This window comes from Coenobita brevimanus, chromosome 44, assembly GCF_032717465.1.
Source record: "Coenobita brevimanus isolate Jiangsu-jjx chromosome 44, ASM3271746v2, whole genome shotgun sequence".
Classification (NCBI taxonomy): Eukaryota; Metazoa; Arthropoda; class Malacostraca; order Decapoda; family Coenobitidae; genus Coenobita; species Coenobita brevimanus.
In genome coordinates this window covers 46,510,209-46,535,664 of record NC_136997.1, presented here as the reverse complement: position 1 = coordinate 46,535,664, position 25,456 = coordinate 46,510,209, and the positions used below count along the sequence as shown (strand labels likewise).

General features: G+C 42.2%; 1 protein-coding gene across 1 annotated transcript in view; it reads left to right on the top strand.

Moving 5' to 3' along the window:
* LOC145398093 (uncharacterized) overlaps window positions 1-19,509 on the top strand; it is a 25,998-nt gene extending 6,489 nt beyond the window's left edge. The window contains exons 3-8 of the mRNA XM_080271047.1: window positions 743-911; window positions 13,175-13,288; window positions 13,444-13,539; window positions 14,342-14,455; window positions 15,773-15,879; window positions 19,446-19,509. Coding sequence (XP_080127173.1) covers window positions 743-911; window positions 13,175-13,288; window positions 13,444-13,539; window positions 14,342-14,455; window positions 15,773-15,879; window positions 19,446-19,509 — 664 coding nt within the window. The remainder of the gene's footprint in view (window positions 1-742; window positions 912-13,174; window positions 13,289-13,443; window positions 13,540-14,341; window positions 14,456-15,772; window positions 15,880-19,445) is intronic.
* The last annotated feature ends 5,947 nt before the right edge of the window (window positions 19,510-25,456 follow it).

Genomic DNA, 25,456 nt, shown 5'->3' with positions numbered 1-25,456 from the left:
GAGAGGTATGGGAAGGTACGAAAAACAATGCTATTTATATTTTACACTTCTTTTTCATGCGTGACCGTCAGCTTTATCATTTATCTTCGCTCGTTCCCTAAAAACATCGCCTCGTTTAGTGAGGAAGACAAGAAAATAATTAAAACCACACGAAAGACAATGCTGATTAATTTTCTCGTCTTACTAAAATTACTGTTAAAGGGACTGTGATTTCTAGCCTTTGATATTTTGCGATGGACTGAGAGAAAATTAGAGCCACGAGAGAAAGAGTTTTTTAGCATTTTCTCACTTCCATTCAAGCTTTTACTCACTTTTTTTCGCTCCTAAAAGGGTGATACATTTTAGATAGCGATTTATTTGTCATGAGGTGGATTTAGAAGTTTATTTATTTTTTTTAGTAAAGACTGAAGAGAAAATTTAAAGTGATGTTTGAAAGCCGTTTGATTTTTTGTGTGGGTAATTCTGAATCTGTATTATATTTAATTTTTTTTATATTTATGGTGATATATTTAATTTTCTGTTTGTCTAGCTGTTTTATCTCTTCCCTAGTTGATTCTCCTCTTGGCTCTGTCTTCCTCCCTCTCACTGTCTGTCTGTCTGTCTATCTAATTTTGTATATTTGCCTGTCTATCTCTCTCTCTCTCTCTCTCTCTCTCTCTCTCTCTCTCTCTCTCTCTCTCTCTCTCTCCCCCATCTCTCATTCTCTCTCCATCTCTCACCAACCCTCCCTCTCTCTCCACAGATACTGGAGAAGACAGCAGAGAAGCAAGCTACCTGAGGGGTGGGCTTCCTCTCCCCCCCACACGCCTACCTGGCCGCGCAAATCCACGCCCATTTCACGCCCACCACGCCCAGCCCGACCTCCCCCCGCCCCTCCCACCACCCACCCTGTTTCAAGGGGCATGGTGGATGTTTGAGTGGGTGTGGTGTGGGTGTGTAGTTAGTAATGTGGTTGGGGGTGTGGTGGTGTGGTGACTCATGAGGTGGTGGGAAGCAGTGTGGTGTGGTGTAGTGGTGTGGTGTGTAGCGCTGTGGTGGAAGTGTGGCGATGTGAAGGTTGATGTGGTATTATTGATGAGAATGCCCGAGCTGGTGTACTGGTGTGGTGGTGTGGTGGTATTGTGGAGTGGTGTGGCTAGTATAGACTGATGCATATGTGGTGGTGTGAGTGTGGTATAGTGGTGGTAGTGTGGTTAATTGTGTGGTTGAGTTTGTGGTGGGTGTCTGAGGGGAGTGTGATAGTGTGACTGTGGTGTTGATTGTGGTTGTGTGGTGAATTTGTGGTGTTTTGGTGGAAGTGTGAGTGGGGTGTGGTAGTGTGGTTGACTGTGGCTAATTGTGGTTGAAACAGTAGCACTGTGGTGGGTGTTTACGAAAGTGTGGTAGTGTGGTTAATTGTGTGGATGTGGTTGTGTGGTAAACTGTGGTTAATTGGGTAGCTAACATGTAGTTAATATTGTGGAGAGAGAGAGAGAGAGAGAGAGAAGTTAAGTGTACAGCTAATAAATACTAAAAAATAAGGTGTTTTGGAAACCTGTGATTGCTTTAGGATTTACACTTATTAAATCTCAGCCCCGTATTAAGAAATCTCCCTAGCACCTGTTCGTAGGCAATTTATTTTCTTTATTACACCTTTTCGTCCTCTTCTGTGTCACTTCAATGGCTCTAATATCACCATACTCTGCATAAATAACATACGAAGTGATACTACCCCGCCGTATCCAAAAATAAATCGGTAAAGAAGAGGTGTAAGGGAGCTTCCTTACCTGGCGAGGATATAGGGTTAATCTTGTATTTATTATTTTTTTTTTTTTAGTACCAAGATTTCCTTCATTGTAAAACGAAAAATTGTAGAAAATATATATCTTTGTCTTGATGTTAAATTATACTTGCTCTGTCTTTCTCATGTTGTTGTTTTTTTTAATTGAAGATGAACAAAGGAAGGAAAGACAAATAAAAAAATCTATACACCACACTAGGAAGTACTCAGAGAGCATATACCTCCGCCAATGCCACTGCCATTAAAAAGGATCCGGATCCAGATCAGTGGATATAGGATTAGGATCCGCCCCCAAATTTAATCGTTTCTTCCTTGGCCCATGGCCCACCCTTCCACAAAATTTCAACAAAATCCGTTCATACCTTTTTGAGTAAGCCTGCTGACAGACAGATAGACAAACAGGCAAATCAGCAAACGCAGGGTAAAACCTAACCTCTCTGGCGTAGGTAATTACAGTTGTCCTTAATTCTTTTTTATATTAATTTATTTTTACACTGTCTTTTTCAGGTGAATTTATCTTGTTTCACGTTAATTTATGCGCTGCTGAGATTATTTTCTTTTGTAACCTGAGTAAATTTTAACATTTCGTCTTCTTATTTAGAATTTATGCTTGAGACAGCGACACCATCTTCCATTTAGGTCAGACACACCTTGGCCTTCCTTCATGTCGGTTGAGAAGGCTCCCTAACACCTTTTCCTTAGCGATTTATTATACCTTACTGTCCTCTTCTGTGTTACAAGCTCCCTAACTCCTTTTCCAAAGCGATTTAATTTGTTTATTACGCTTTACCGTCCTCTTCTGTGTGACATAAATCTCCTAAAATCGCTAAGCTCCCTAGCACCTCTTCCTAAGCGATTTATTTTTGGACATAAATTCTCAATATACTTCTCTCGTTATATACGCAGAGTATGGGGATATTGGTAGGATTTATGTAGCACCGAAGAGGACAGCAAGGTGTAAGAAATAAACTAAATCGCTTAGGAAAAGGTGTTAGGGAGCTTAATTAACTAGGATACCTGTCCAGGTGTGTGTACATCCCCTTCTTCCAAAATGTAAGGACAGTAAGGTGTAAGAAATAAAATAAATCGCTTAGGAAAAGGTGTTAGGGAGCTTAATTAACTAGGACACCTGCCCAGGTGTGTGTGTACATCCCCTTCTTCCAAAATGTAATGTATTGTACTACGATACCTTAGTACATGGTATTGTACAGTGAGGTCACCAGGAGGTACGTAACATTTCTTCCTAAGTGATTTATTTTACTTCTTCCCACTCTGTTACACGTTATTCATATACTTATTCATACACGTATATATCAAAGTAAAATACACGATACAGAGACGCTACGTACAGAATAAATCACCAAGGAAGAGGTGTTAGGGGTTACCAAAGCCACATAGCATAGGATTTTGAATTTTGAAAAGGAGAGAGTTGTGTAATTTCTTCTTCTTTTTCTAATATACAAATTTTCTCATCTATACATAATAATACTAGAATAAGGGATGTATATGTGTGTGTGGGGAGACATGTATGGTTATTGTATTATGTAGAGTGGTTTTGTTATATTCTTCATGCTTGTGTGTGTGTGTGTGTGGGTGGGCGTGTGTGTGTGTGTGTGTGTGAGAGAGAGAGAGAGAGTGAGTGTGTGTGTGTGTGTGTGTGAGAGAGAGAGAGACAGAGACAGAGAGAGAGCGTGTGTGTGTGTGTGTGTGTGTGTGTGTGTGTGTGTGTGTGTGTGTGTGTGTGTGTGCATTTCCTCTAAGCCTCTTCACTGCGATGACGTCATAGGTTTTTCTTACTCCCTTCAGACGATTTTATTCAGCTTAGGAAAGCCGTCTTGTCCTTATTCAAGCGTCGTAACACCGTTCCCATTGCGATTTATTCATTTATTTGTTTTTATTTATTTATTTTTATTTTTACTTTTTAATTATTAGGGTTTTATTTATCCGTCTCTGGGCATAGGTTTCATAGCCTGTTTCCTAAGACCCGTAAGTCAACCCTACGTACTCTACACCTCCACATGTCACCACTTCAGCGCTAACACCCACCGCCTATACTGAATACACGCCTGGGCTGCCTCATACAGGACTGGTGTACTGGTATTAGCGGGGGTATTTTTACGACATATCAGCGGGTCTTTTGGTAGATCAGTAAGGAATGGTGTTGCGAAAATCTTAGACTGTTCCGTACCCCAGCCGGGATTCGAACCTGGGTCTGTGGGGTCTTCAGGCCGCCTCTTTACCACTCAGCCACTTTAGAGGTCAGGTAAAGCCTTCAAAATCAATCCCTTTTCCCAGTGGATTTTTCTAAGCTGCTGGGAACCGTCTGATGATGGAGAAAAATAGTCTACCCTCATCTCAGTGAAAGGGCTAAAAGGAATGTGTCAGATTTATATAATGCATTAATACGTAGCGAATACATAATACATAACTTGTCTGTATTTCACCCGGCATATAGGAAGCTCTGTACTCGTGTATATTGTGTCAGTCTTGTTTAATAGTTACCTGTCACCTGTGTGTGTGTGTGTGTGTGTGTGTGTGTGTGTGTGCAGGAGTGAGTGTGTATGATAGAGAATTCCTGTCTTTCTAGTCAAACATGCATACACATACACTCACACATAGCCTACACACACACACACACACACACACACACACACACACACACACACACACACACACACACACACACACACACACACTTTTTTTCAGTGCACATGTAGTGTTTTCTCCATCTTAGCAATTCATAGCTCGAGACTAATGTATGTAGCGTAGAATGTGTTAATAAATCACTCTTGCTTTGTATTTTTGTAGGAAAAGTAATGTGAAAGGATGGTGGCCAATGAAGGATTTTCTTGAAGTGACAGTGTGTTATTGTCCTGATGATGATGATGATGATGATGGTGGTGGTGAGGAGGAGGAGGAGGTGAAAGAACAGGAGGATGGTGGTAGTGGTGATGATGATGATGTTGGAGAAGGATGAGAAGAAGGAGGATGGTGGTGGTGGTGGTGAGGATGAGGAGGAGGATGGTGGTGGTGGTGTTGATGGTGATGGTGGTGATAATAATGATGATGATGATGGTGGTGGTGGTGGTGGTGAAGAGGAGGATGAGGAGGAGGATGGTGGTGGTGGTGGTAATGATGATAACAATGATGGTGGTGGTGATGATGATATTGGTGGTGATGATGGATGATGATGATAATGATGATGATGATTGGCCTTGGAGATCCCGTAAGACTTCCTCTGCAGCGATTTATCCTGCACAAAACACCTCAGTATCCTCTTAATATAATTGATACAAATTATGTCGACATTAAAACAGCATAAATAAAAGATAGAAAAACGCTAAAGTATAAAATGCAAAAAATAAATCGTTAGAAAAGAGATGGAGAGGGGCTGAGTATAAATTGCAAGGATAAATCGCTAGAGACGAGGTGCAACGAAGCGCCCGTGCCTTAACGAGAGAAGGGATGCCAAACTTTCGACAGGTGTGCCATTTTCTTTCGTATTTACATCTCAGGTCTTGGCGACACACACGCAATTTGAAACCACAGTTCCCGACACTCTCAATCCCTTGCTGTGACGCCTAAATTGTTCCTAATGCACATACAGCCGTGGACAAGAGTTTAGATCAATGTTTCACCTCTTCTCCTCGCGTGTTTCATACTTCCTTTTCATGCGTTTCATCTTTTTTTGCCCTTCTCACGTTTTCCATCTCTTTCTGCTTCTCACGTGTTTCATCTCTTTCTGCCTCTCACGTGTTTCATCTCTTTCTGCCTCTCACGTTCCTTTCCATGCTGGTGTTGGTGAGCTGAGAGTGGCTTGGTGTGTCATCTTTTACCTCTTCTCATATTCCTCTACCGGCTAATAACCCCAAAGTGAGAGAAGCTTGGTAATAATTCGTCTCATCTCCTTATCACTTTCCTCTGCTGGCTAATAATTCCAAGCTGAGAGAGGCTTAATCATATTTCAACTCTCCTACTTGTCACTTTCCTCTGCTGGTTAATATTCCTAAGCTAAGAGAGGCTTTGATAATTCGTCTCTACTTGTCAGTTTCCTCTGCTGGCTGATATTCCTAAGCTGAGGGAGGCTTGGTAATATTTCACCTCTTCTACTTATCACGTTCCTCTGCTGGCAAATATTCCTAAGCTGAGAGGGGCTTGGTAATATTTCACCTCTTCTACTTGTCACTTTCCTCTGCTGGCTGATATTCCTAAGCTGAGAGAGGCTTGATAATATTTCATCTCTTCTACTTATCACTTTTCTCTGCTGGCTGATATTCCTAAGCTGAGAGAGGCTTGGTAATATTTCATCTCTTCTACTTATCACTTTTCTCTGCTGGCTGATATTCCTAAGCTGAGGGAGGCTTGGTAAGTTTCTCTGGCCATAGATGATTCTCTTTGATACGATGCGTCAGGGAGGAAAGTGACGGACATGCCCTAAGTATGAAGCAAAGTAGAATAGTATGAGAACTAGACTAAGAGAAATAGTGTGAATCCTTTTGTCAAGCAGGAGTGTAACAGATATGCTCCAAGTGTGAGGCAGAGGCAGTGGAGCAGAAATATTTTTGCGACCGTCTGTGTGGAATCTCCTGTCTGGTTAAAAAGGTAGTGATAAGTCGGATAATGGTAGTGTACGTCAGTGAAGACCATGCTAAGCTACCACACACACACACACACACACACACATACACACACACACAAGCACGTATATACACACACAAATACACCAATTTTTTGCCTTCGTGGTATTTATAAACTTTGGATACGTGACATCCTGGATTTTCTCTTCCCTTCCTTCACCTCTTCCGTGAACGCTCTCTCTCTCTCTCTCTCTCTCTCAACTCCCCGTCTTCACCAACCTTTTCTCTTCGCCTGTCTATTGCTCTTTCTCTCTCTCTCTCTCAACTCCCCGTCTTCACCAACCTTTTCTCCTCGCCTGTCTATCACATTCTCTCTCTCTCTCTCTCTCTCTCTCTCTCTATCTCTATCTCTCTCAACTCCTCGTCTTCAACCTTTTCTCCTCGCCTGTGTATCGCACTGTCTGTCTGTTTCTCTCTCTCTCTCTCTCTCTCTCTCTCTCTATAAACTCACCTTCTTCACCAACTTTTTCTCTTCGCCTGTCTATCGCACTGTCTGCTCTAAAATGACCGTACTTACCCTGCGTCTCACTACTACTTATTATTTCATGCCGGGTTGTCAGCAGAAGGCCAGGGACCCTCAAACAAACCAGAAAAATAGTTAAAAATATAGAATTCCTGAAGATACTTGCTTTTCTGAAAATTGAATGTTTATATATGCTTTCCATTTCTTTGTTGTTTGGATCCTACCTAAGCAGTGGATGATGATGATGATGATGATGATGAGGTGGAGGAGGAGGAGGAGGAGGAGGGGGAGGAAGAAGAAGAAAAAGAAGAGGAGGAGGATGGTGATGATGATGATGAAGATGAGAAGGAGGAGGAGGAGGAAGAAGAAGAAGAAGAAGATGATGATGATGATATTGATGATGATAATGATGATGATGATGATGATGAGAAGGAAGAGGAAGAGGAGGAGGAAGAAGAAGAAAAAGAAGAGGATGATGATGGTAATGATGACTGATGATAATGATGATGATAATGATGATGATGATGATAATGATGATGATAATAATGATGATGATAATGACGATAATGATGATGATGATGATGATGATGATGATGATGATGATGATGATGATGATTGATGGTGGATTTCATAGCATAAAAAACAAAAACAAAAACAACACATTACGTATAGATGCCACTTTAAAGACTCCTCTCTCTCTCTCTCTCTCTCTCTCTCTCTAATGTCAGGTGTAGCGTTCTGTGCAAAGCATTTTAAGGTAAGAATTATTTGAAGCTTTTTTATATCTTGTTCTGTTTTGTTCTTTTGTGTTCTCTTGTTCTTCTCTTTAATTAACGCTTTCTTTAGGAGAGAGAGAGAGAGAGAGAGAGAGAGAGAGAGAGAGAGAGAGAGAGAGAGAGAGAATTAAATCTAGGGGTGTGAGCGCCAGAAAAAAACAACGAAATTGTACGGCTTGTTTAAGACATAGATAGATAGACTGATAGATAGATAGATAGATGGGTAGAAAGATAAATAGATATACAGATAAATAGATAGATACAGATCGATGAATAGAAAGATATGAACAGAGAGAGAGAGACTGAAAAGGAGAGAAAAAAGCTAGCTCTCGGTCATCCAGGTGTGCACATTTCAGGGCTCACATGGCAGGTGTGGGAGGGTAGAACACCAACTTCATTTTCTCACTTTTTCTCACTTTATTGCTCAATTTTTCGCTCACTTTCTCTCACTTTCATTTGCTCGTTCAGTATTTTTCCCTTATCTCAGGCTGTCTCTACTCATTTTGGAGAGAGAGAGAGAGAGAGAGAGAGAGAGAGAGAGCAGGTAGGTAAGAGAGAAGAGGTAAGTACGAGTGGGTAGGTAGGTAGGTTGGGAGAGAGAGAGAGAGAGAGAGAGAGAGAGAGAGAGAGAAGAGGTAAGTACGAGTGGGTAGGTAGGTAGGTTGGGAGAGAGAGAGAGAGAGAGAGAGAGAGAGAGAGAGAGAGAGTAGCTAGGTAGAGAGAGAAGAGGTAAGTACGAGTGGGTAGGTAGGTAGGTTGAGAGAGAGAGAGAGAGAGAGAGAGAGAGAGAAGAGGTAAGTGCGAGTGGGTCGTTAGGTAGATTGGGAGAGAGAGAGAGAGAGAGAGAGAGAGAGAGAGAGAGAGAGAGAGAAGAGGTAAGTAAGAGTGGGTAGGTAGGTAGGTTGGGAGAGAGAGAGAGAGAGAGAGAGAGAGAGAGAGGTAAGTACGAGTGGGTAGGTAGGTAGGTTGGGAGAGAGAGAGAGAGAGAGAGAGAGAGAAAACAGAAAAATATAAATCACAGCCCAGTCTCCCCTAAAATCGATCCTTTCTGAACTTGGACGAAAAAATTTGAAAACCCTAAGAATATTGAATGACAAAACCATATATTTTCGTTCTAAAGCTGTGATCTACGTAACGTGTAATTGAGTCAGAATTCTTCGTTTTTTCTCTTTGGGTTCAGCTAAAAATCAATGCATTTATTCTGGAAATTTTAAGTTGGCTGAATTTTGAGTGAGAGAGAGAGAGAGAGAGAGAGAGAGAGAGAGAGAGAGAGAGAGAGAATGCATTACAGATGAAAGAAAATTCAATGGAAGAAATGAAAGTAAGAAAAGGTCGAGAGAGAGAGAGAGAGAGAGAGAGAGAGAGAGAGAGAGAGAGAGAACCTACTGTACTGCATTGTTTACTGCATCTGGCACTGGATTGGCGTAAAGTATAATTTCCAAATGTCAAGTAACTCTCATTATATTTCCTTATCTGATAAAACTTAGTGATGGATAAAAAATATGCAGTTAGGAAAGATATATGTCCTTTTAAAACATACATTGCATCAAAAATATACAATAGGATTGAAAAGGGTTCATGTGTGGAATAATTCGCTAAGGAAAAGGTGCTGAGTGCCTTCCTATGTCACCCACAAGAAGCTACATGTCAAATTCGAATCTCAGCGTGAATATAACCTTGAATATTTATGTATTTATCTGTTTTTATTTAGATTCTGTATATATATTCACTACAAGACCCAACACTCCATTTATTGATACATACATGAAAGGAAAATGATCATTCTTAGCACAATTACAAAAACAGGAAGGAAAGATATATATATATATATATATATATATATATATATATATATATATATATATATATATATATATATATATATATATATATGTAGCGTTTTAGTTAAGTTTCCCAGGCGCAGCATCCATTTTCTCTCGTCGATTTATTTTTCTTGTGGTTTGTTCTTGAGACAGATAAAGATGTAATAAAAAAAGGAGTTTGGGGGGATTTTCACATATATTTTCAGCCATTCATTGTATAAACTATCTATGGCGATGATGTAAGGCCAAAAAAATAATGAATAATTGTGTAAGGAGTAGCAGACGACAATGTAAACAAAACATCCACAGTGGCAACACTGCAAGGAACAGGTCCACCGCAGTGTGTCCTTGAACTTGGTTGAGAGGGGGTCATTGTGAGGAATACCGTTTATATTTACGATATTTACGAGTGAAAACAATATTAACACTCTCAGGCTCAGCTCAGTGTGTTCGTGAGGTTTGCTGAGAGGAGTGGTAGTGATGACTACGCTCTGAACACTCGCTGCATAAAGAATCGTCCGCTATACACCTTTTTACCCTAACTTGGCGTAAATATTCGTCCTTTTCCAGCTTATTTCACTTACCTCTTTGCAGAACAAGGCAATACTATGGCTCATCATAATTTTCATAGCACTTCTTCCCTACTAGCATCATTTCTAGTATTCAAGATGGAGAGACGACAATTTTACGCCGTTAGAGCATAAATAGCCGATGAGATTTATGGTTTTCCAGTACATGTTTTTGCTATTCGCATTTTTGTATCTTTCTTTCTCTTGTGTGTGTGGCATATATTTCTGAATGGATAGTGTGTGATAGGGAAAAATAAAAGAAAAAGAAAAGGGAGAGAGAAAAAATAACCTAGGACTTCAGCTCTCGTGGACTGCATACGTCTGTAGCACCTTAACTAGACCACCAGGCATCTGTAGTGGAGATATGGTCACCACCCAGCGAAGTCAATAGTTAATCTACTTGTACTGCAAATTTCGCAGATAGATAAAATGAGAGAGAGAGAGAGAGAGAGAGGAGATGGATCGACATATAGATATAGATGGATAGATAGACAGATAGACACAGATAGTTAATATATAGACCACAGCTACACACATCTGACAATCCACAAGGCTACCAAGCATCAGTTTAGTGATATGGTTACTACCCAGCGAAGAAAATGGTTTGTTTATAAATACTTTCAATTTTCAGCAGTGCAAAAAATGAAATATAAGATCAAAATACTCGGTGTGACATCATGTACGTGTATCGTGCTCATGTGCGTGTGTATGTACGCAATAAACCGAAAAATCACAGAGCCGAAACCTCTAAACAGTCCCGCGCTGTTCCGAATCCACGAGGGGGCTGGTGCGCCAAAATCCTCGCGTCTGTTTGTAAATAAGTTAACAAAAGAGGACATTAGGGGTCGTAAAGAGGAAGGAGTGAGGACAAAAAACGCAGCCACGACGCACACGACAGCTCCAGGGGTGAAAAATGACGCGGGTGAATTCAAAACGCATCCAAGGCACGAATCGGCCATTACAGCCCTGACGAAAACAAATGGCGATCATCAACGGGTATACAAATCCCTTATCAAAGAATCCAATCCCGCCAATCCCTCCCGCCTGCGATTTAACCCTGCCAAAGAGGATCAGGGGGAAGATGAAACAGAGAGAATGGAATATAGACCATCAGTCAATCATAAAACAGCGGAAAATCTTTTAAATGAGAGAGATGAAGGACAGAGAAGGGAGAAAGGAGAGAGGGACGAATTGAAAGAGCCAGAATCTCCAAGGGAAACCACAAACCAAGACGAGAAGAAGGAAACAGGCAAGAACGTAGAGAAAAAGGAATATATATCATTACGCAATCATAAAACAGCAAAAAATATTATAAATGAGAGAAATGAAGCACAGAAATTGGAACATACAGAGAGGGACGAATTAAAAACAAACACTCTTACAAAAACACAGACCCAGGAAGAGAGGAAGAAGAAGACAACCATTTTGAAAAAGGAATATGCCTCACCAACCATACATAAAATAGAGAATATTAATAGAGAAGGGAAAAATGAAGCTACGAAATTGGAAAATGCACCAGGTATTGTAATTATATACTTAGTTAAGGTGTATGTAAGATTGCTATGTCTTTAACTTGGACCAGATTTTCGTCCTTTTGTAGCTTATTTCACGTACCTCAGTGGCAGAAAGACAGTGATATGGCTTTATATTTCCCCAGCACTTCTTCGTGATTAGCATCTTACTCTAGTATCAATCTCATGTTGCAACTCAGCATTCAAGGTGGAGAGATGGCAATTTTGGGCCAAGTTAGAGTAAAAGTAACTACTGCTTCCTTCTTCACACACACACACACACACACACACACACACACACACACACACACACACACACACACACACACACACACACACTATAGCCAAAACAAAGTGAAAATTTTTACGAGGAAGCTTTGCACAGTTCTTCATCATTCTTCATAATTCACTCTTCCATCTCCATACATATTTACAAACCAAGAAAGTCATCAAGATCTTTTATATATTTCTCAGCCTCAGAAGAAAGCAAGAAGAAGGATATTTTAGCGGACGGTGTGGAGGTGCCAGAGTGGGCGGGGGAGAGGAGAGAGGTGTTCAAGAAGCGAGTGGGAGTGATGGAGAGGGCGTGTAGTGAAGATCATGAGTTAGGTAAGGGAGTAGTGAAGATTGGAAAGAGAGGGGGATATTTGTTCTCTCTCTCTCTCTCTCTCTCTCTAAGTCCATAAACATCTTCCATAGCCACTCCACCCAATCCAACCCCACCATTACCCCACTGCACCCCACCCAACCCCTCCAATACCCCACTGCACCCCACCCAACCCCTCCAGTACCCCACTGCACCCCACCCAACCCCTCCAATACCCCACTGCACCCCACCCAACCCCTCCATTACCCCACTGCACCCCACCCAACCCCTCCAATACCCCACTCCACCCTACCTAACCCCTCCAATACCCCACTCCACCCCATCCAACCCCTCCATTACCCCACTGCACCCCACCCAATAATATGAATAAAATCGTTTTTTTTCTTTTTTTTCTTTTTTTTCAGAGCACTGTGTCAACTCATCCAACTTCCGGCTCGCCCGCTCTGCATCATCCCTTACCTGTCTCATTAACAAGGTGTGTGTGTGTGTGTGTGTGAGAGAGAGAGAGGGGGGGGATTTGAGGTACCTTAATATTAATGTGTGTGTGTGTGTAGTAGTAGTAGTAGTAGTAGTAGTAGTAGTAGTTGTTGCCCCAGTCTTATCTAAACGTGAACCCAGTGGACTGCAGGCTGAAGTTGCCCTCCTCCTGCAGTCCACCATACTCCTTCGGGGGGATAGGGAGGAGGTTGAGGGACATTTGTATAACCAGGCAGCTCCACCTCACGGCCATATCAGCGCAACCACGTGAAGGCGTCCCTCTCCAGCGCTGAGGATGAGAAAGACAGTATTATACTGTATATAGCACAGAAGCCTCCCTAGCACCCATTCCTTAGCGATTTATTTTTTTACACCTTAACTCAGTCTTGGTTTATGTCTTTTACCACTACAATTTGCATCAGCTAGAGGATACTGAGTTTAATAGAATAAATCGCTAAGTAAGAGCTGTTACGGAATTCCCAAGGTTTATTCTTATACAATTTCTGCTCTCCCATGTCTGCTCGATCTCAGGTAGCCTCCACGTCCCTGGCTGCTGGTCTGCTCCGGTCAGAGGGTCTGCCCGTGGTCTCAGAAGCAGACGATGACCATTCTCTACACTCCGAAGCCGCAGTACTCATTCCTAAGGTGAGAGAGAGAGAGAGAGAGGATTTGTGGTTAGTGCAGGCAAATGTATGTGTGTGTGTGTGTGTGTGTGTGTGTGTGTGTGTGTGTGTGAGAGAGAGAGAGAGAGAGAGAGAGAAAGTAAAACACTCATACTCACCCCCCTCTCTCTCCTACAGAATAAGGCTGAATTGGAATACGCTACGAAACACTTCTTCAAGTTTCTCCTAGTTCGTCATCCATTCTCCCGCCTCCTCTCGGCTTACATCGACAAGGTAGGCCTAATATTGCACTTCTCTAGTCCCTCGTGTGGCCGATAGGTGAAAATTTAACCTGCCTCTTCCCCTAGTCCCTGTACATCCAATATCAACCTTAGGGACCTTCATGGAACGGTGATGGTTGAGGGTTTTTCTAAGGGAAGCTTGGGACTTGGAAAAATTACGAAGTTACCCTCATAAGTCTTTTTCGTTTTCTTGTCATTATTCTTAAGTGTTTCCTGTGAGCCACGAAACCATTTACAACGCTGGGTGGTAACCATATAACCAAACCTTACGTGCTCCCTACTTGTCAACAAGTGGGTTGGTGGAGGGTTAGTGCCCCTCCCCTTAAAACAAATAACTGAAGGTCAAATGGCCACCCCTTACGGGATTATGGCGTCTGGCAATAGATAGATAGATAGATAGTAATTTAGATCTTAATGTAGTAATATTATTTTTAGAATGGTGGGACATAGTTGACGTTGCTCATTTCTTCCACTGACTGATTTCTCGTGTTATGCGGGTACGGCTTGGAATTATAGATAGATAGATGGATAGATAGATAGGTAGATAGATAGGTAGGTAGGTAGATAAATAAATATATAAATTGATAGATAAATATATAGGTAGACAGACCAATAAATAGATAGATAGATAAATAGCTAGGTAGATAGATAGACAGACAAGCAGGTAGATAGATAGATAGGTAGATAGATACAAAGACAGATAGATAGATAGACATAGGTATAGATAGACAGATGGATAGATAAATAGATAGATAGACAGTTTTTACATGTTGAGGTGTTCTTTATCTTTCAAGGTGTTGCACGCTGGTCACTGGTCTCTGAGGCAGTTCCGGCATCACATCCTAACCACTCTACAGGCAACACAAGGGGGAACAACACAGCAAGGTAAAGAAAAACAACACAGCAAGGTAAACAAAAACAACAGCAAGATAAAGAAAAACAACATAGCAAAGTAAGGGAAGACAACAGAGCAAGGTAAAGAAAAGCAAAACAACAGCAAGGTAACGAAGAAAAAACAACATAGCAAAGTAAGGGAAGGCAAGAGAGCAAGGTAAAGAAAATAACATAGCAAGGTACCGTAAAGAAAAAACAACTCAGGAAGGTAAAGAAAAGCCCATATCACCTTCATTCCCCTCAAAACAATCTCGTCATTAAGCTAAGCAACGAATCAAGGACAAAACAACATCAAAACAATGTGTGTACTGGATGTGTAGTTCCGTAGGGGCACGCAAAGATTGGGTACATTTATATCGCTTCTCTGTTTTTTTGTGGTGTGTGTGTGTGTGTGTGTGTGTGTGTGTGTGTGTGTGTGTGGATCCTACCTTACCCCATCGTTATGTGGGGATGAAGGTAATGAATAAGATGATGATGATGATGATTATTATTATTATTGTACTAAAACATATAACTCAAAGTCAAATGACCACCCCTTACGGGATTATGGCGTCTGGCAATAGATAGATAGATAGATAGATTGTTGTTGTTATTATTATAGATTGTGTGGACGAAGATGAGGCCGAGGGATGATGATGATGATTGTTGTTGTTGTTGTTATTATCATTATTATTATTTTAGATGGTGTGGGTGAGGACGAGGGGACAGTACCAACCTTCAGCCAATTTCTTGAGTACGTCTTGCTGGCGAACGAATCAGGTGAGGCATTTTCCTGTACCATTACCCTACATCTCATCACCCATTTAGTACGTGGACGTGATTAATTACTGGATAAATAGACCCCTAATTGAGATAATGTCTACGTCTAATTAAGCCTGTAGTAGTCATTTTCTCTGTGCCTATTTCTGTCCTTATTCTTTCATTGTTCAGGTACACAAAATGTCAGTTCATGAATAGTGTTCCCGACTGACAGGATCCGTTGTTTGCTGTCAGTGTCCATTGCTTTCTAATGAGAGATTCTGCATGTTTTCTTTCACTGAACAGTCGAGATACAAAGTTCGTGGATTTTAAGGGTCTGGTGCCTCTTTTGCCTTTATCCCATCTATTATTTTTATTTATGTCTTTTTAAATGATTTCGTTCTTTATACAACCATCACATAAAGTCAAAAAGTTCCCTGTCTTTATTCTAGGTGAAATATTTCCCTCACACTTGGCTTCATACTGGCGTCTCTGTTGCCTCTCTTACACCCACTATCCTTGTCCTTATCAAATCATTTCTTTTGACTCTATTGTACAGTCGCACTAAAAACTTCGATGCCCCTTTATTCTAGGCGAAGGGTTTTCCTCACACTGGGCCCCCTACTGGCGTCTCTGCTGTCCCTGTTCGATCCACTACCAAGTTATTGTCAAACTTGAGACGCTCCAGCAAGATCTTAAGGTAGGTTTGGACTCCTTGTGTTGTGATTACAGGTAGAAGAGTTTGATTAGTTGAGGAGGAAGTGGTTTGGGTTAGGATGTGTGTGTGTGTGTGTGTGTGTGTGTGTGTGTGTGTGTGTGTGTGTGTGTGTGTGAGAGAGAGAGAGAGAGAGAGAGGAGGGGACATACTTAGTGACATTTTTATCTCCTCAGCCAGTCTGGTGGAGGCTAGGACTGAACAGCTTTGAAATACCTTGGCTCAACCCATCCCTTCAAGACCTACCATCCTTACCTGACGTCCAGACCACTTCCCCTTCAGCCAGCGTCTTAGGGAACATATCACATACATTTAACACGTTACAGAATATATCTCATACATTTAGCACCTTACAAAATCTACCTCACACCTCTAATACCTCTCAGAACGATTTCCTTATACCTAACACCAAACGCAAGGCAACGGTCACCTTACAAAACACATTATTTGATATCCAGCACAATACATCTTCAGTTAGCATGTTAGAGAGTTCATTCCCTAGTTCTAACACCTCCCGGGACATTTCCCTTACATCTAGCACCCTCCAAAGCAATTTTCATACATCCAGTACCTTTCAAAACACATCCCATAAACCTATCACCTCACAAGACACATTTCACACATCTTGGACCTCACAACACGCTTCCCACATCCTTAAAACCCTCAAAAACACACCTAGCACCTCCCAACACACACCTAAAACCCTTAACACAAGCCTAGCTCACTACTATAGCACCCTATCACCACATCTCATCGCTGAAGTGTTCCAACATTACACCAGGGATTTTGAATTGTTTGGGTACGATATTTTGGACGTGTTTAGGCTTGGTGGACACTGCCAGACGTACGATTGCTTTGACGTCCTTCCTCTTCTAACTAAATCAGGGGAAAAAAAGCCTAGCCCCGGACCCCTACGCTTCAGATAGAAACAAAATGAATAGTGAATGGATGAATTAGGCTACGTATTGTTTTGTTGTATATTTGCTGTCTCCAGATGATTTTATTCAGCTTTTAAAAGACAACTTTTTAAACTGGATGGGTTGTGACGTATCGAGTTATTCGTCTTCCCATCCCCAGACGATTTCCTTCAGTTTCTGAGAGGCTGTCGAGCTAGAGGGGTTAGATAAAGCCTTCATGAACCCCCTGACCCAGATTTTCCTTCTCTCCAGACGATTTTATTCGGCTGAGAGACTTCGACGTGGAGAGGTCAAATAGAGCATTCATTTACCCCTGACATTGATGACGTATTTTTCTTTATATACTTTTTTCTATATACAGTTCTTATTTTTAGATTTTGATAGGTTTTTTGATGCAAGGGATTCTTTAAGAGTGGCCCTGTCCTTCTGCTTCTCACTAATTATTTTCGGACATGTTTTGTAGATTTCGGGGACCTTGGGTAGCCACACCATACCATACCATACCGTCCTCTCACACCATACCACACCATCCTTTCACACCACACACCATACGCCCTCTCACACCACATAACACCACACACCATACACCCTCTCACACCACACCACACACCATACACCCTCACACATCACACCACACACCATACATCTTCTCACACCACACCACATCACACCACACACCATACCACCCTGTCCCGCACCACACACCATACATCCTCTCACACCACACCGCACCACACACCATACCACCCTTTCACCACACAACACCATACCATCCTCTAACCACACCACACCACAGAATCACCCTCAGTACCAAGGACATACATGGAGTGGATACATGGAGTGCATACGTACATAAAGTGGATACATACATGAAGTGGATACATAGAGTGCATACGTACATAAAGTGGATACATACATGAAGTGGATACATACATATAATGCATACATACTTGGAGTGGATACATACATGAAGTGGATACATACATGAAGTGGATACATACATGAAGTGGATACGTACATGAAGTGGATACATACATGAAGTGGATACGTACATGAAGTGGATACATACATGAAGTGGATACGTACATGAAGTGGATACGTACATGAGGTGGATACATACATGGAGTGGATGCGTACATGAAGTGGATACATACATGAAATGGATACATACATGAAGTGGATACGTACATGAGGTGGATACATACATGGAGTGGATACGTACATGGAGCAGAAACGTACATGAGGAATACAACGAATAAGCATCATGGACACAGGTCAGTAATTTTTATGTATTTTCTTTACCAGTATAATAATAATAATAATAATAATAATAATAATAATAATAATCCATGCATCGTCCAATCCTATGCCGCCCCATGAGGACCGTAGGAGGCCGAGGCTAGGCAAGTGGGTCCTGACATTTAAGATGAGTGACCAGCCTCACTCATCCCTGAGTGGCATTACGTGAGCAATAAACCCCAACCATCCCTTGGATATAAACCTGCACTGCCTCAGTCCGATTGGAGCGCCTTAATTACTCACTAAACCACCAGGCGCCATAATTTGGTTATATGGTTACCACCCAGCGTAGTAAATGGTCTCCTGGTGTACAGGAAACCATTTGGCTTGTCACTCAGAGTAGAGTCACCCACAGGCAGAAAGAAGAGGAAAGAGTAAAGGAAACAAAGACATAAAAGGGAATGTAAAGTCACCCGTAGGCAGAAGGATGAGGAAAGAATGAAAGAAAGAAGAGGAAGGAAGAAGAGGAAAGGGTAGACACCCAAAGCAGCACTACATCGAGTGAGTGGATGGTGAGCGCCCAACCTACCACCAATAATAATAATAGAAATAGTAATAATAATAATAATCTGCGACATTATTTTATTTATTTTTTGTACAACCAATGCGTCAGTTTTAACATGGAGAATATTCGTTATGTTCCATAGCACTTCATCGTGACTATAATTCTTTTGTTCCATAGCACTTCATCGTAACTATAATTCTTTTGTTCCATAGCACTTCATCGTGACTATAGATCTTTTGTTCCATAGCACTTCTTCGTGACTAGAGCTCTTTTGTTCCATGGCACTTCATCGTGACTATCATGACTACAGGTCTTTTGTTCATAGCACTCCATCGTGACTATAGTTCCTTGTTCATAGCACTTCTTCGTGACTATAATTCTTTTCCATAGCACTTCGTCCTGTTATGTTTGCATCGTCAGGTGACAAAGGTTCCCAGCGACAGAAAGGTGTAAGTTTAAGTTCATGTTGTTGGCAGCTCTTGGTTGTGTCCCACTAGCGATTTATCCGGCAAGAAAAACTCTGCCGTAACCACCGGGCCACCTAAGCTCCCCCACCACGACAAGGTGGCTGCCACGGAGGAGTTTTTTTTTTTTTTTTTTAGAACAAGATAAAAAATTAAGAGAGATCCTTTCATTTCCGTCAGAGATCAAGTCCTTTTCAGCCATCCTTTCATTTCCGTCAGAGATCATGTCCTTTTCAGCCATCATTACCGTTTAGTAAGAGACCATTTCCTCACCTTCCTTCATCGTGCGTTCAAGTGGTGGTCAGGTGCATCCTGTAGTCCACGGGGTGATGCTCTTACACCATGCCCACCTCCACACGGGTGCAGGCCTCTCTCTTCAGTAGCGGCATCTGCGTCTTTGCCTCATAGTGAACCAGTGACTTGCCCTTAACCTTACACCATGCCCACCTCCACACGGATGTAGGCCTCTCTCTTCAGTAGCGGCATCTGCGTCTGTACCTCATAGTGAACCAGTGACTTGCCCTTTGCCTCATACGGCACCGATGCACCCACCTTCAGTTTGAGTTTGTGTACAACTTTGTCCCCGAAGAACAGCTTAAGTTTCACCTTATTCAGGCGCGACATGTCCACATTGTACTGTAACGGATCTTCGAACGTGTAATGCAATACCGTTGTTCCCTCGGGGTGCATGTCAAACCGCCACCCGAACTGCCTGAGATAGACTTCTGTTATGATCCTGGTATCACCCTTCAGCATCAGGTCCAGTGTGGTGGGCAGAGGCCACATAGGCAGCTGCACACTAAAGCCTTTTACCAGTAACTTACCGCAGCGCTTTTTGCTCTGAGTTGTACCCATCGTAAATTATGTCTAGACAATTCAATCGAACAGCTCTTATACACGATAGTAATGAAAAATCTGATATCAATTCCTTATTATATAAAGTAACTAAGCCTACACTACGTCTAAGGCAAATGGAGTGGAGGAACTAATTGGAGTTGCTTACCCTGCGAAGTTTTGGCGGAAAGTGAAGGTTGTCTCGAAGGGTCCGTGTTTATCTTGGTTTGGGAGCGACCGTTTTCTTTTTCTGGCATATCAAAGAAAGTGGGAATTTAAGCGTTTACATAGTGATTTCAATATCTTTTTCATGGTTTTTGCCTTGTAATGTAGTGTTTACCATAATAATGCTATCATCAAACAGTTTTACAGTGATCAGTGGTAATATAATGAGAAAAATAATCCGCACAAAACCCTGTACTATATGAAACTTGGATTTGGTATTCTTTTTAGTGCCCGGGATCATAATTGTTCTTTAATGGAGTTTTAATAAATTTTTCACCTGCGTGCTGGCTTACATAATAATTACTCTTGTTTTTAGTGTATTATTTTTTACTTGTTGGCGCCATTTCTTTATTATTGCCAGAACAGGAGAATTTTACTCAGCTAATAGGCAACATCTCATAGTAAAGATATCAGTGTAGCCTCAATTTCACCCCTCCTCGAAAATCCATCCATTCCTGAATAAAGTCGACCCATGGCAGAACTCATATATTATTTTTACTGCCACCGGAGAATTTTTTACGTATATATTGAGTTTCAATTCCAAAAATTGCAAAAAAGGAAAAAGTAGAGGAAAAGAATGTGTGGTTTTCGCCTTTTTATTTTCCTCCTCCTCCTCCTCCTCCTCCTCCTCCTCCTCCTCCTCCTCCTCCTCCTTCCTTTTTTTCCCTTTCTTTTTCATCATCATCATCATTATCATCATCATCATTAATTTCTTCTACTGCCTCCTCCTCCTCCTCCTCCTCCTCCTCCTCCTCCTCCTCCTCCATGTCTTAAGGCTCACTAGAGAAAGCTGCTACACTTTCACCTTCCTTGACCTACGTAAGACAGTTCATTTGGCGACTTAATCCCTCCTAACTAACCCCACCCACCTACCCCTACATAACCCCACCAACACCCCACCTAACCCTACCAAACCCCACCTAACCCCACCTAACCCTACCAAACCCCACCTAACCCCACCTAACCCTTCCTAACCCCACCTAACCTCACATAACCCCTCCTAACCCCATCTAACCCTACCTAAACCCCACCTAACTCTACCAAACCCCACCTAACCCCACCTAACCCCACCTAACCTCACAACCCCACCTAACCCCATCTAACCCCCACCTAACCCTACCTAGCCCTACTTAAACCGCACTTAATCCCACCTAACCCTACCTAACCCCACCTGACCCTACTTACACCCCACCTAACCCCACTAAGTTAGAGAGAGAGGGAGAGAGAGGGGGGGGAGAGGGGGGGAAGAAACAGAACGTTGAGAGGAGAAATATTTGAAGAGGAAATCAGGAGAGAGAGAGAGAGAGAGAGGAACCGGCCTGAGAGGAAATGCTTCAAGGGAGAGAGAGAGAGAGAGAGAGAGAGGAAGACAGGAAATGATGTAGAATGATAAAGTGATACGTGAATTATGCAACATCATCATCATCATCATCATCACCATCATCATCATCATCATCATCATCATCATCATCATTATTATTATTATTATTATTATTATTATTATTATTATTGTCATCATCATCATCATCATCATCATCATCATCGTTTCCTATGCGTTTAAGGTCAATATTAATATGATAATTACTAGATATTTTTATTGATATTATTTACATCTGAGGATGGGTGATGACAGACAGACAGACAGACAAAGACAAAAAGACACACACACACACACACACACACACACACACACACACACACACTATCAGATATATTGTACATGAATATAGATAGATATTTATAAAGAGAGAGAGAGAGAGAGAGAGAGATGGGAGACAATGAAGGGAGAGAGAAAGCATATAAGAGTGAAAGTGATACCATTAAGCCGCTCTGGTGCACGTAAAGTCTCTCTCTCTCTCTCTCTCTCTCTCTCCCCAAAATTTATCCATGTTTGTTTTAAATGAGTTGTATTTCTGTCTGGCTCATGTTTCAGTTGTGTGTGTGTGTGTGTGTGTGTGTGTGTGTGTGTGTGTGTGTGTGTGTAGTTGTAGTTTTGTATGTGTCTTTCAGTGTACGGTTTTGCTTCTGATTAATAATATGTACACACACACACACACACACACACACACACACACACACAAGAAATGATATAGTGACAGAAACCGGTTCAAAATACCCCCTCCCCCCTTACCCCCACCCCCCCTGCCAGCACCTCCTCCTCCTCCTCCTCCTCCTCCTCCTCCTCATTCTCGTCCTTCTTCTCCTTCTCCTACGCATTCATCTCCACCTCCTCCTCCTCCTGCACCTCGTCCCATCATCATCATCATCATCATCAGCAGCAGCATATTCCTCCTCCTCTTTCTCCTAGTTCTTCACTTCCTCTCCTCCTCCCCCACCTCACTACCTCCCTCAGCACCTCCTTGGTCTCTCTCTCTCTCTCTCTTTTTCTTTCTTTTCTTCCTCACTGTCCTCTCCACCATCACCTTCACCCAGTCTGGTCGTTCCTTCCTCCTTACCCTTCCTTCAATTTTAAAATTCCTTTCCCTGTTTCCTCTCTCCATTTCAGATTGCCTAGGTATTTTTTTTCTCTGCCTATTTTTTCGCCTCTATAGATTTTTGGGACCTTTTTTTTTAATCAATCAATCAATCAATCATTTCCTGTGGCACCCTCGGGGATGCATAGGGCCTCGATGAACTCACACCACCACATCCTATCTTGTGCTAACTCCTCAAGATCTCCCCAACACTCATCTCCAGCTTCCCGTCTCATTGTCCTCACCCACGTCTCTTTTGGCCTTCCTCTACCTCTCCTACCAAGTGCCACCCACCCTGGTGTACCTCGTACTATTCCTTGTCTCCTATACACATGTCCTAGCCACTTCCATCGTGAGAATCTAACATATTCATCGATCGGCTGCACTCCCGTTATTTCTCTAATTCTACTATTTGGTATCCTTTCCCACCACTTAACTCCTAATATTCTTCTAAGTTATTTTTGGAAACGGCCCTGTCCTTCTGTCACCCACTGATGATTTCAAAACGTGGTCTTTACTCCCGTAGATTTTTTTTTAATTTTTGGTATGAGTGGATTTTTTTCTTATTTTTAACTGATATAATTTTTTTTTTTTTAATATGGGTGTATTTTTCAAAGCCACAGAAAGACGCACATAGCCCACTAAAAACGCACACAGCCCACTAAACACGTACACAAACCTCCAAAAACGTCTATCTATCTGTCTATCTATCTATAGCCCGACGCCCTAATCCCACAAAGGGTGGCCGCAGACAAAACGCCTCCAAGTCGCTTTGTCACCCACCATTTGACTACCCTCCCCCCAACTCACCCCCCCCTCCCTCATATACCTCTCAACTCCATCCCTCCACCTCATCCTCGGTCTCTCCCTCTCCCTCCCTCACCTCACCTGCATACACCCTCTTAGTCAGTCTTTCATTCTCCATTCTCTCCACATGTCCAAACCACCTCAGTGTATTTCTCCTAATCTTCTCAACCACATCCACATCTACCCCACAACGTTCCTTCACTTCTTCATTCGTCAACCTGTCCCTCCACGTCACTCCACATGCTCCTCTCAAGTAACTCATTTCCACTGCTGTCACTCTTGACTTGTTCCCCTCTTGCAAGGTCCATGCCTCGCTTCCATACGTCAGGGTAGGAATCACAATACTATCATGCAGTGACTTCTTAACTTCCATACTCACCTCCCTATTTCTCATCACTGCTTTCAGTGTACCAACAACCTTCCTTCCCTGCTGTACCCTTTCACGCACTTCATCCCCCAAAGTTCCATCCCTACTCATCACACTACCCAAGTACTTGAATGCACTAACATTCTCCATATCCTCACCATCCAACCTCATTGCACACTCTGTGACTTCATTCCTCTCAAACACCATAACTTTACTTTTGTTTACATTAACTTTCAGATTCAGGGGAGGCGGTGGCTGAATCGGTAGAGAGGCGGCCTGCAGTCCTGATGGACCCAGGTTCGAATCCCGGCTGGGGCAGGGAACAGTTTAAGGATTTGAATTTCATTAAAAGCAGACTTTCCTGATCTACCAGATGACCCGCCGACATGTCATAAAAATACCCCCGTTAATACCAATACACCAGTCCTGTATGAGACAGCCCTAGCATGTATTCAATATGGACGGTGGGTGTTAGCGCCGAAGTGGTGACATGTGGAGGTGTAGGAGGACTACTGGGCCTTGGGATAGGCTACTGCCCCCGAGATATAGGCCCTGAAGCCTTTGCCCAGAGTCGGACACAAAAAAAAAAAAAAAAAAAAAAAAAAACCTACACACTGTTCCAAATTCATTCACCAAACCTTGCAACTCCCATTCATCTTCACTCAACAGTACTGTATCATCAGCAAACAGCAACACCGGAAGCTTCCAAATCTCACCCTCATTCATTAGAGCCACCCCCACATCCACTGCCCTACCCTGCACCTCCTTTACAATCCCATCCATGTATATATTAAACAGCCATGGAGACATCACACAACCCTGTTTCAGTCCCACATTGAGATCAAAGAACTCACTCAGCTCACCATCCACTCGCACCGCAGCCCTAGGTCCCTCGTACATACCCTTCACAGCACTCAACAATTTCCCCTCCACTCCATATATTCTTAATGCCTTCCACATACATTGCCTATCTATTCTGTCATAAGCTTTCTCCAAGTCCATGAAGGCAGCATACACTATCCTTCCCTTCTCTAGATACTTCTCCACTAAACATCTTAGAACAAATATCTGATCTACACACCCTTTTCCCTTCCTAAATCCCCCTTGTTCTTCTCCAACTAGCTCCTCTGTCATATGCCTAACCCTATCAATGAGTATTCTACCATATATTTTACCAGTCACACTAAGTAGGCAAATACCCCTATGGTTACCACATACTTCTCTCTCCCCTTTTCCTTTGTATAAAGGAACAATTATACCTGATTTCCAGTCCTCTGGAACCCTTCCCTCTTCCCAAGCCAATCTACACAACTTCCATATCCACTCCACAACAATCTCACCCCCATACCTAAGCATTTCAAGCATTTCACCACACACTCCATCAATTCCTGGGGCCTTTCCCAACTTAATCTTCTTCATCGTACACAGACCAAAAAACGCACACAGACCACAGGAAAGACGCACATAGACCAGTAACAGGGAGACCAGACCTTGAACAAGTGTCATAAAAATAATCCATCACAGAAACAATGTAATTAGTATGTAAACGATGACCTTGCCTTCATTAACGTGTAATTACCTGTCTCTCTTCCTCATTCCTTCACCTTTCTCTCATCCCCCTGTTTCTCTCTCTCTCTCTCTCTCTCTCTCTCTCTCTCTCTCTCTCTTTC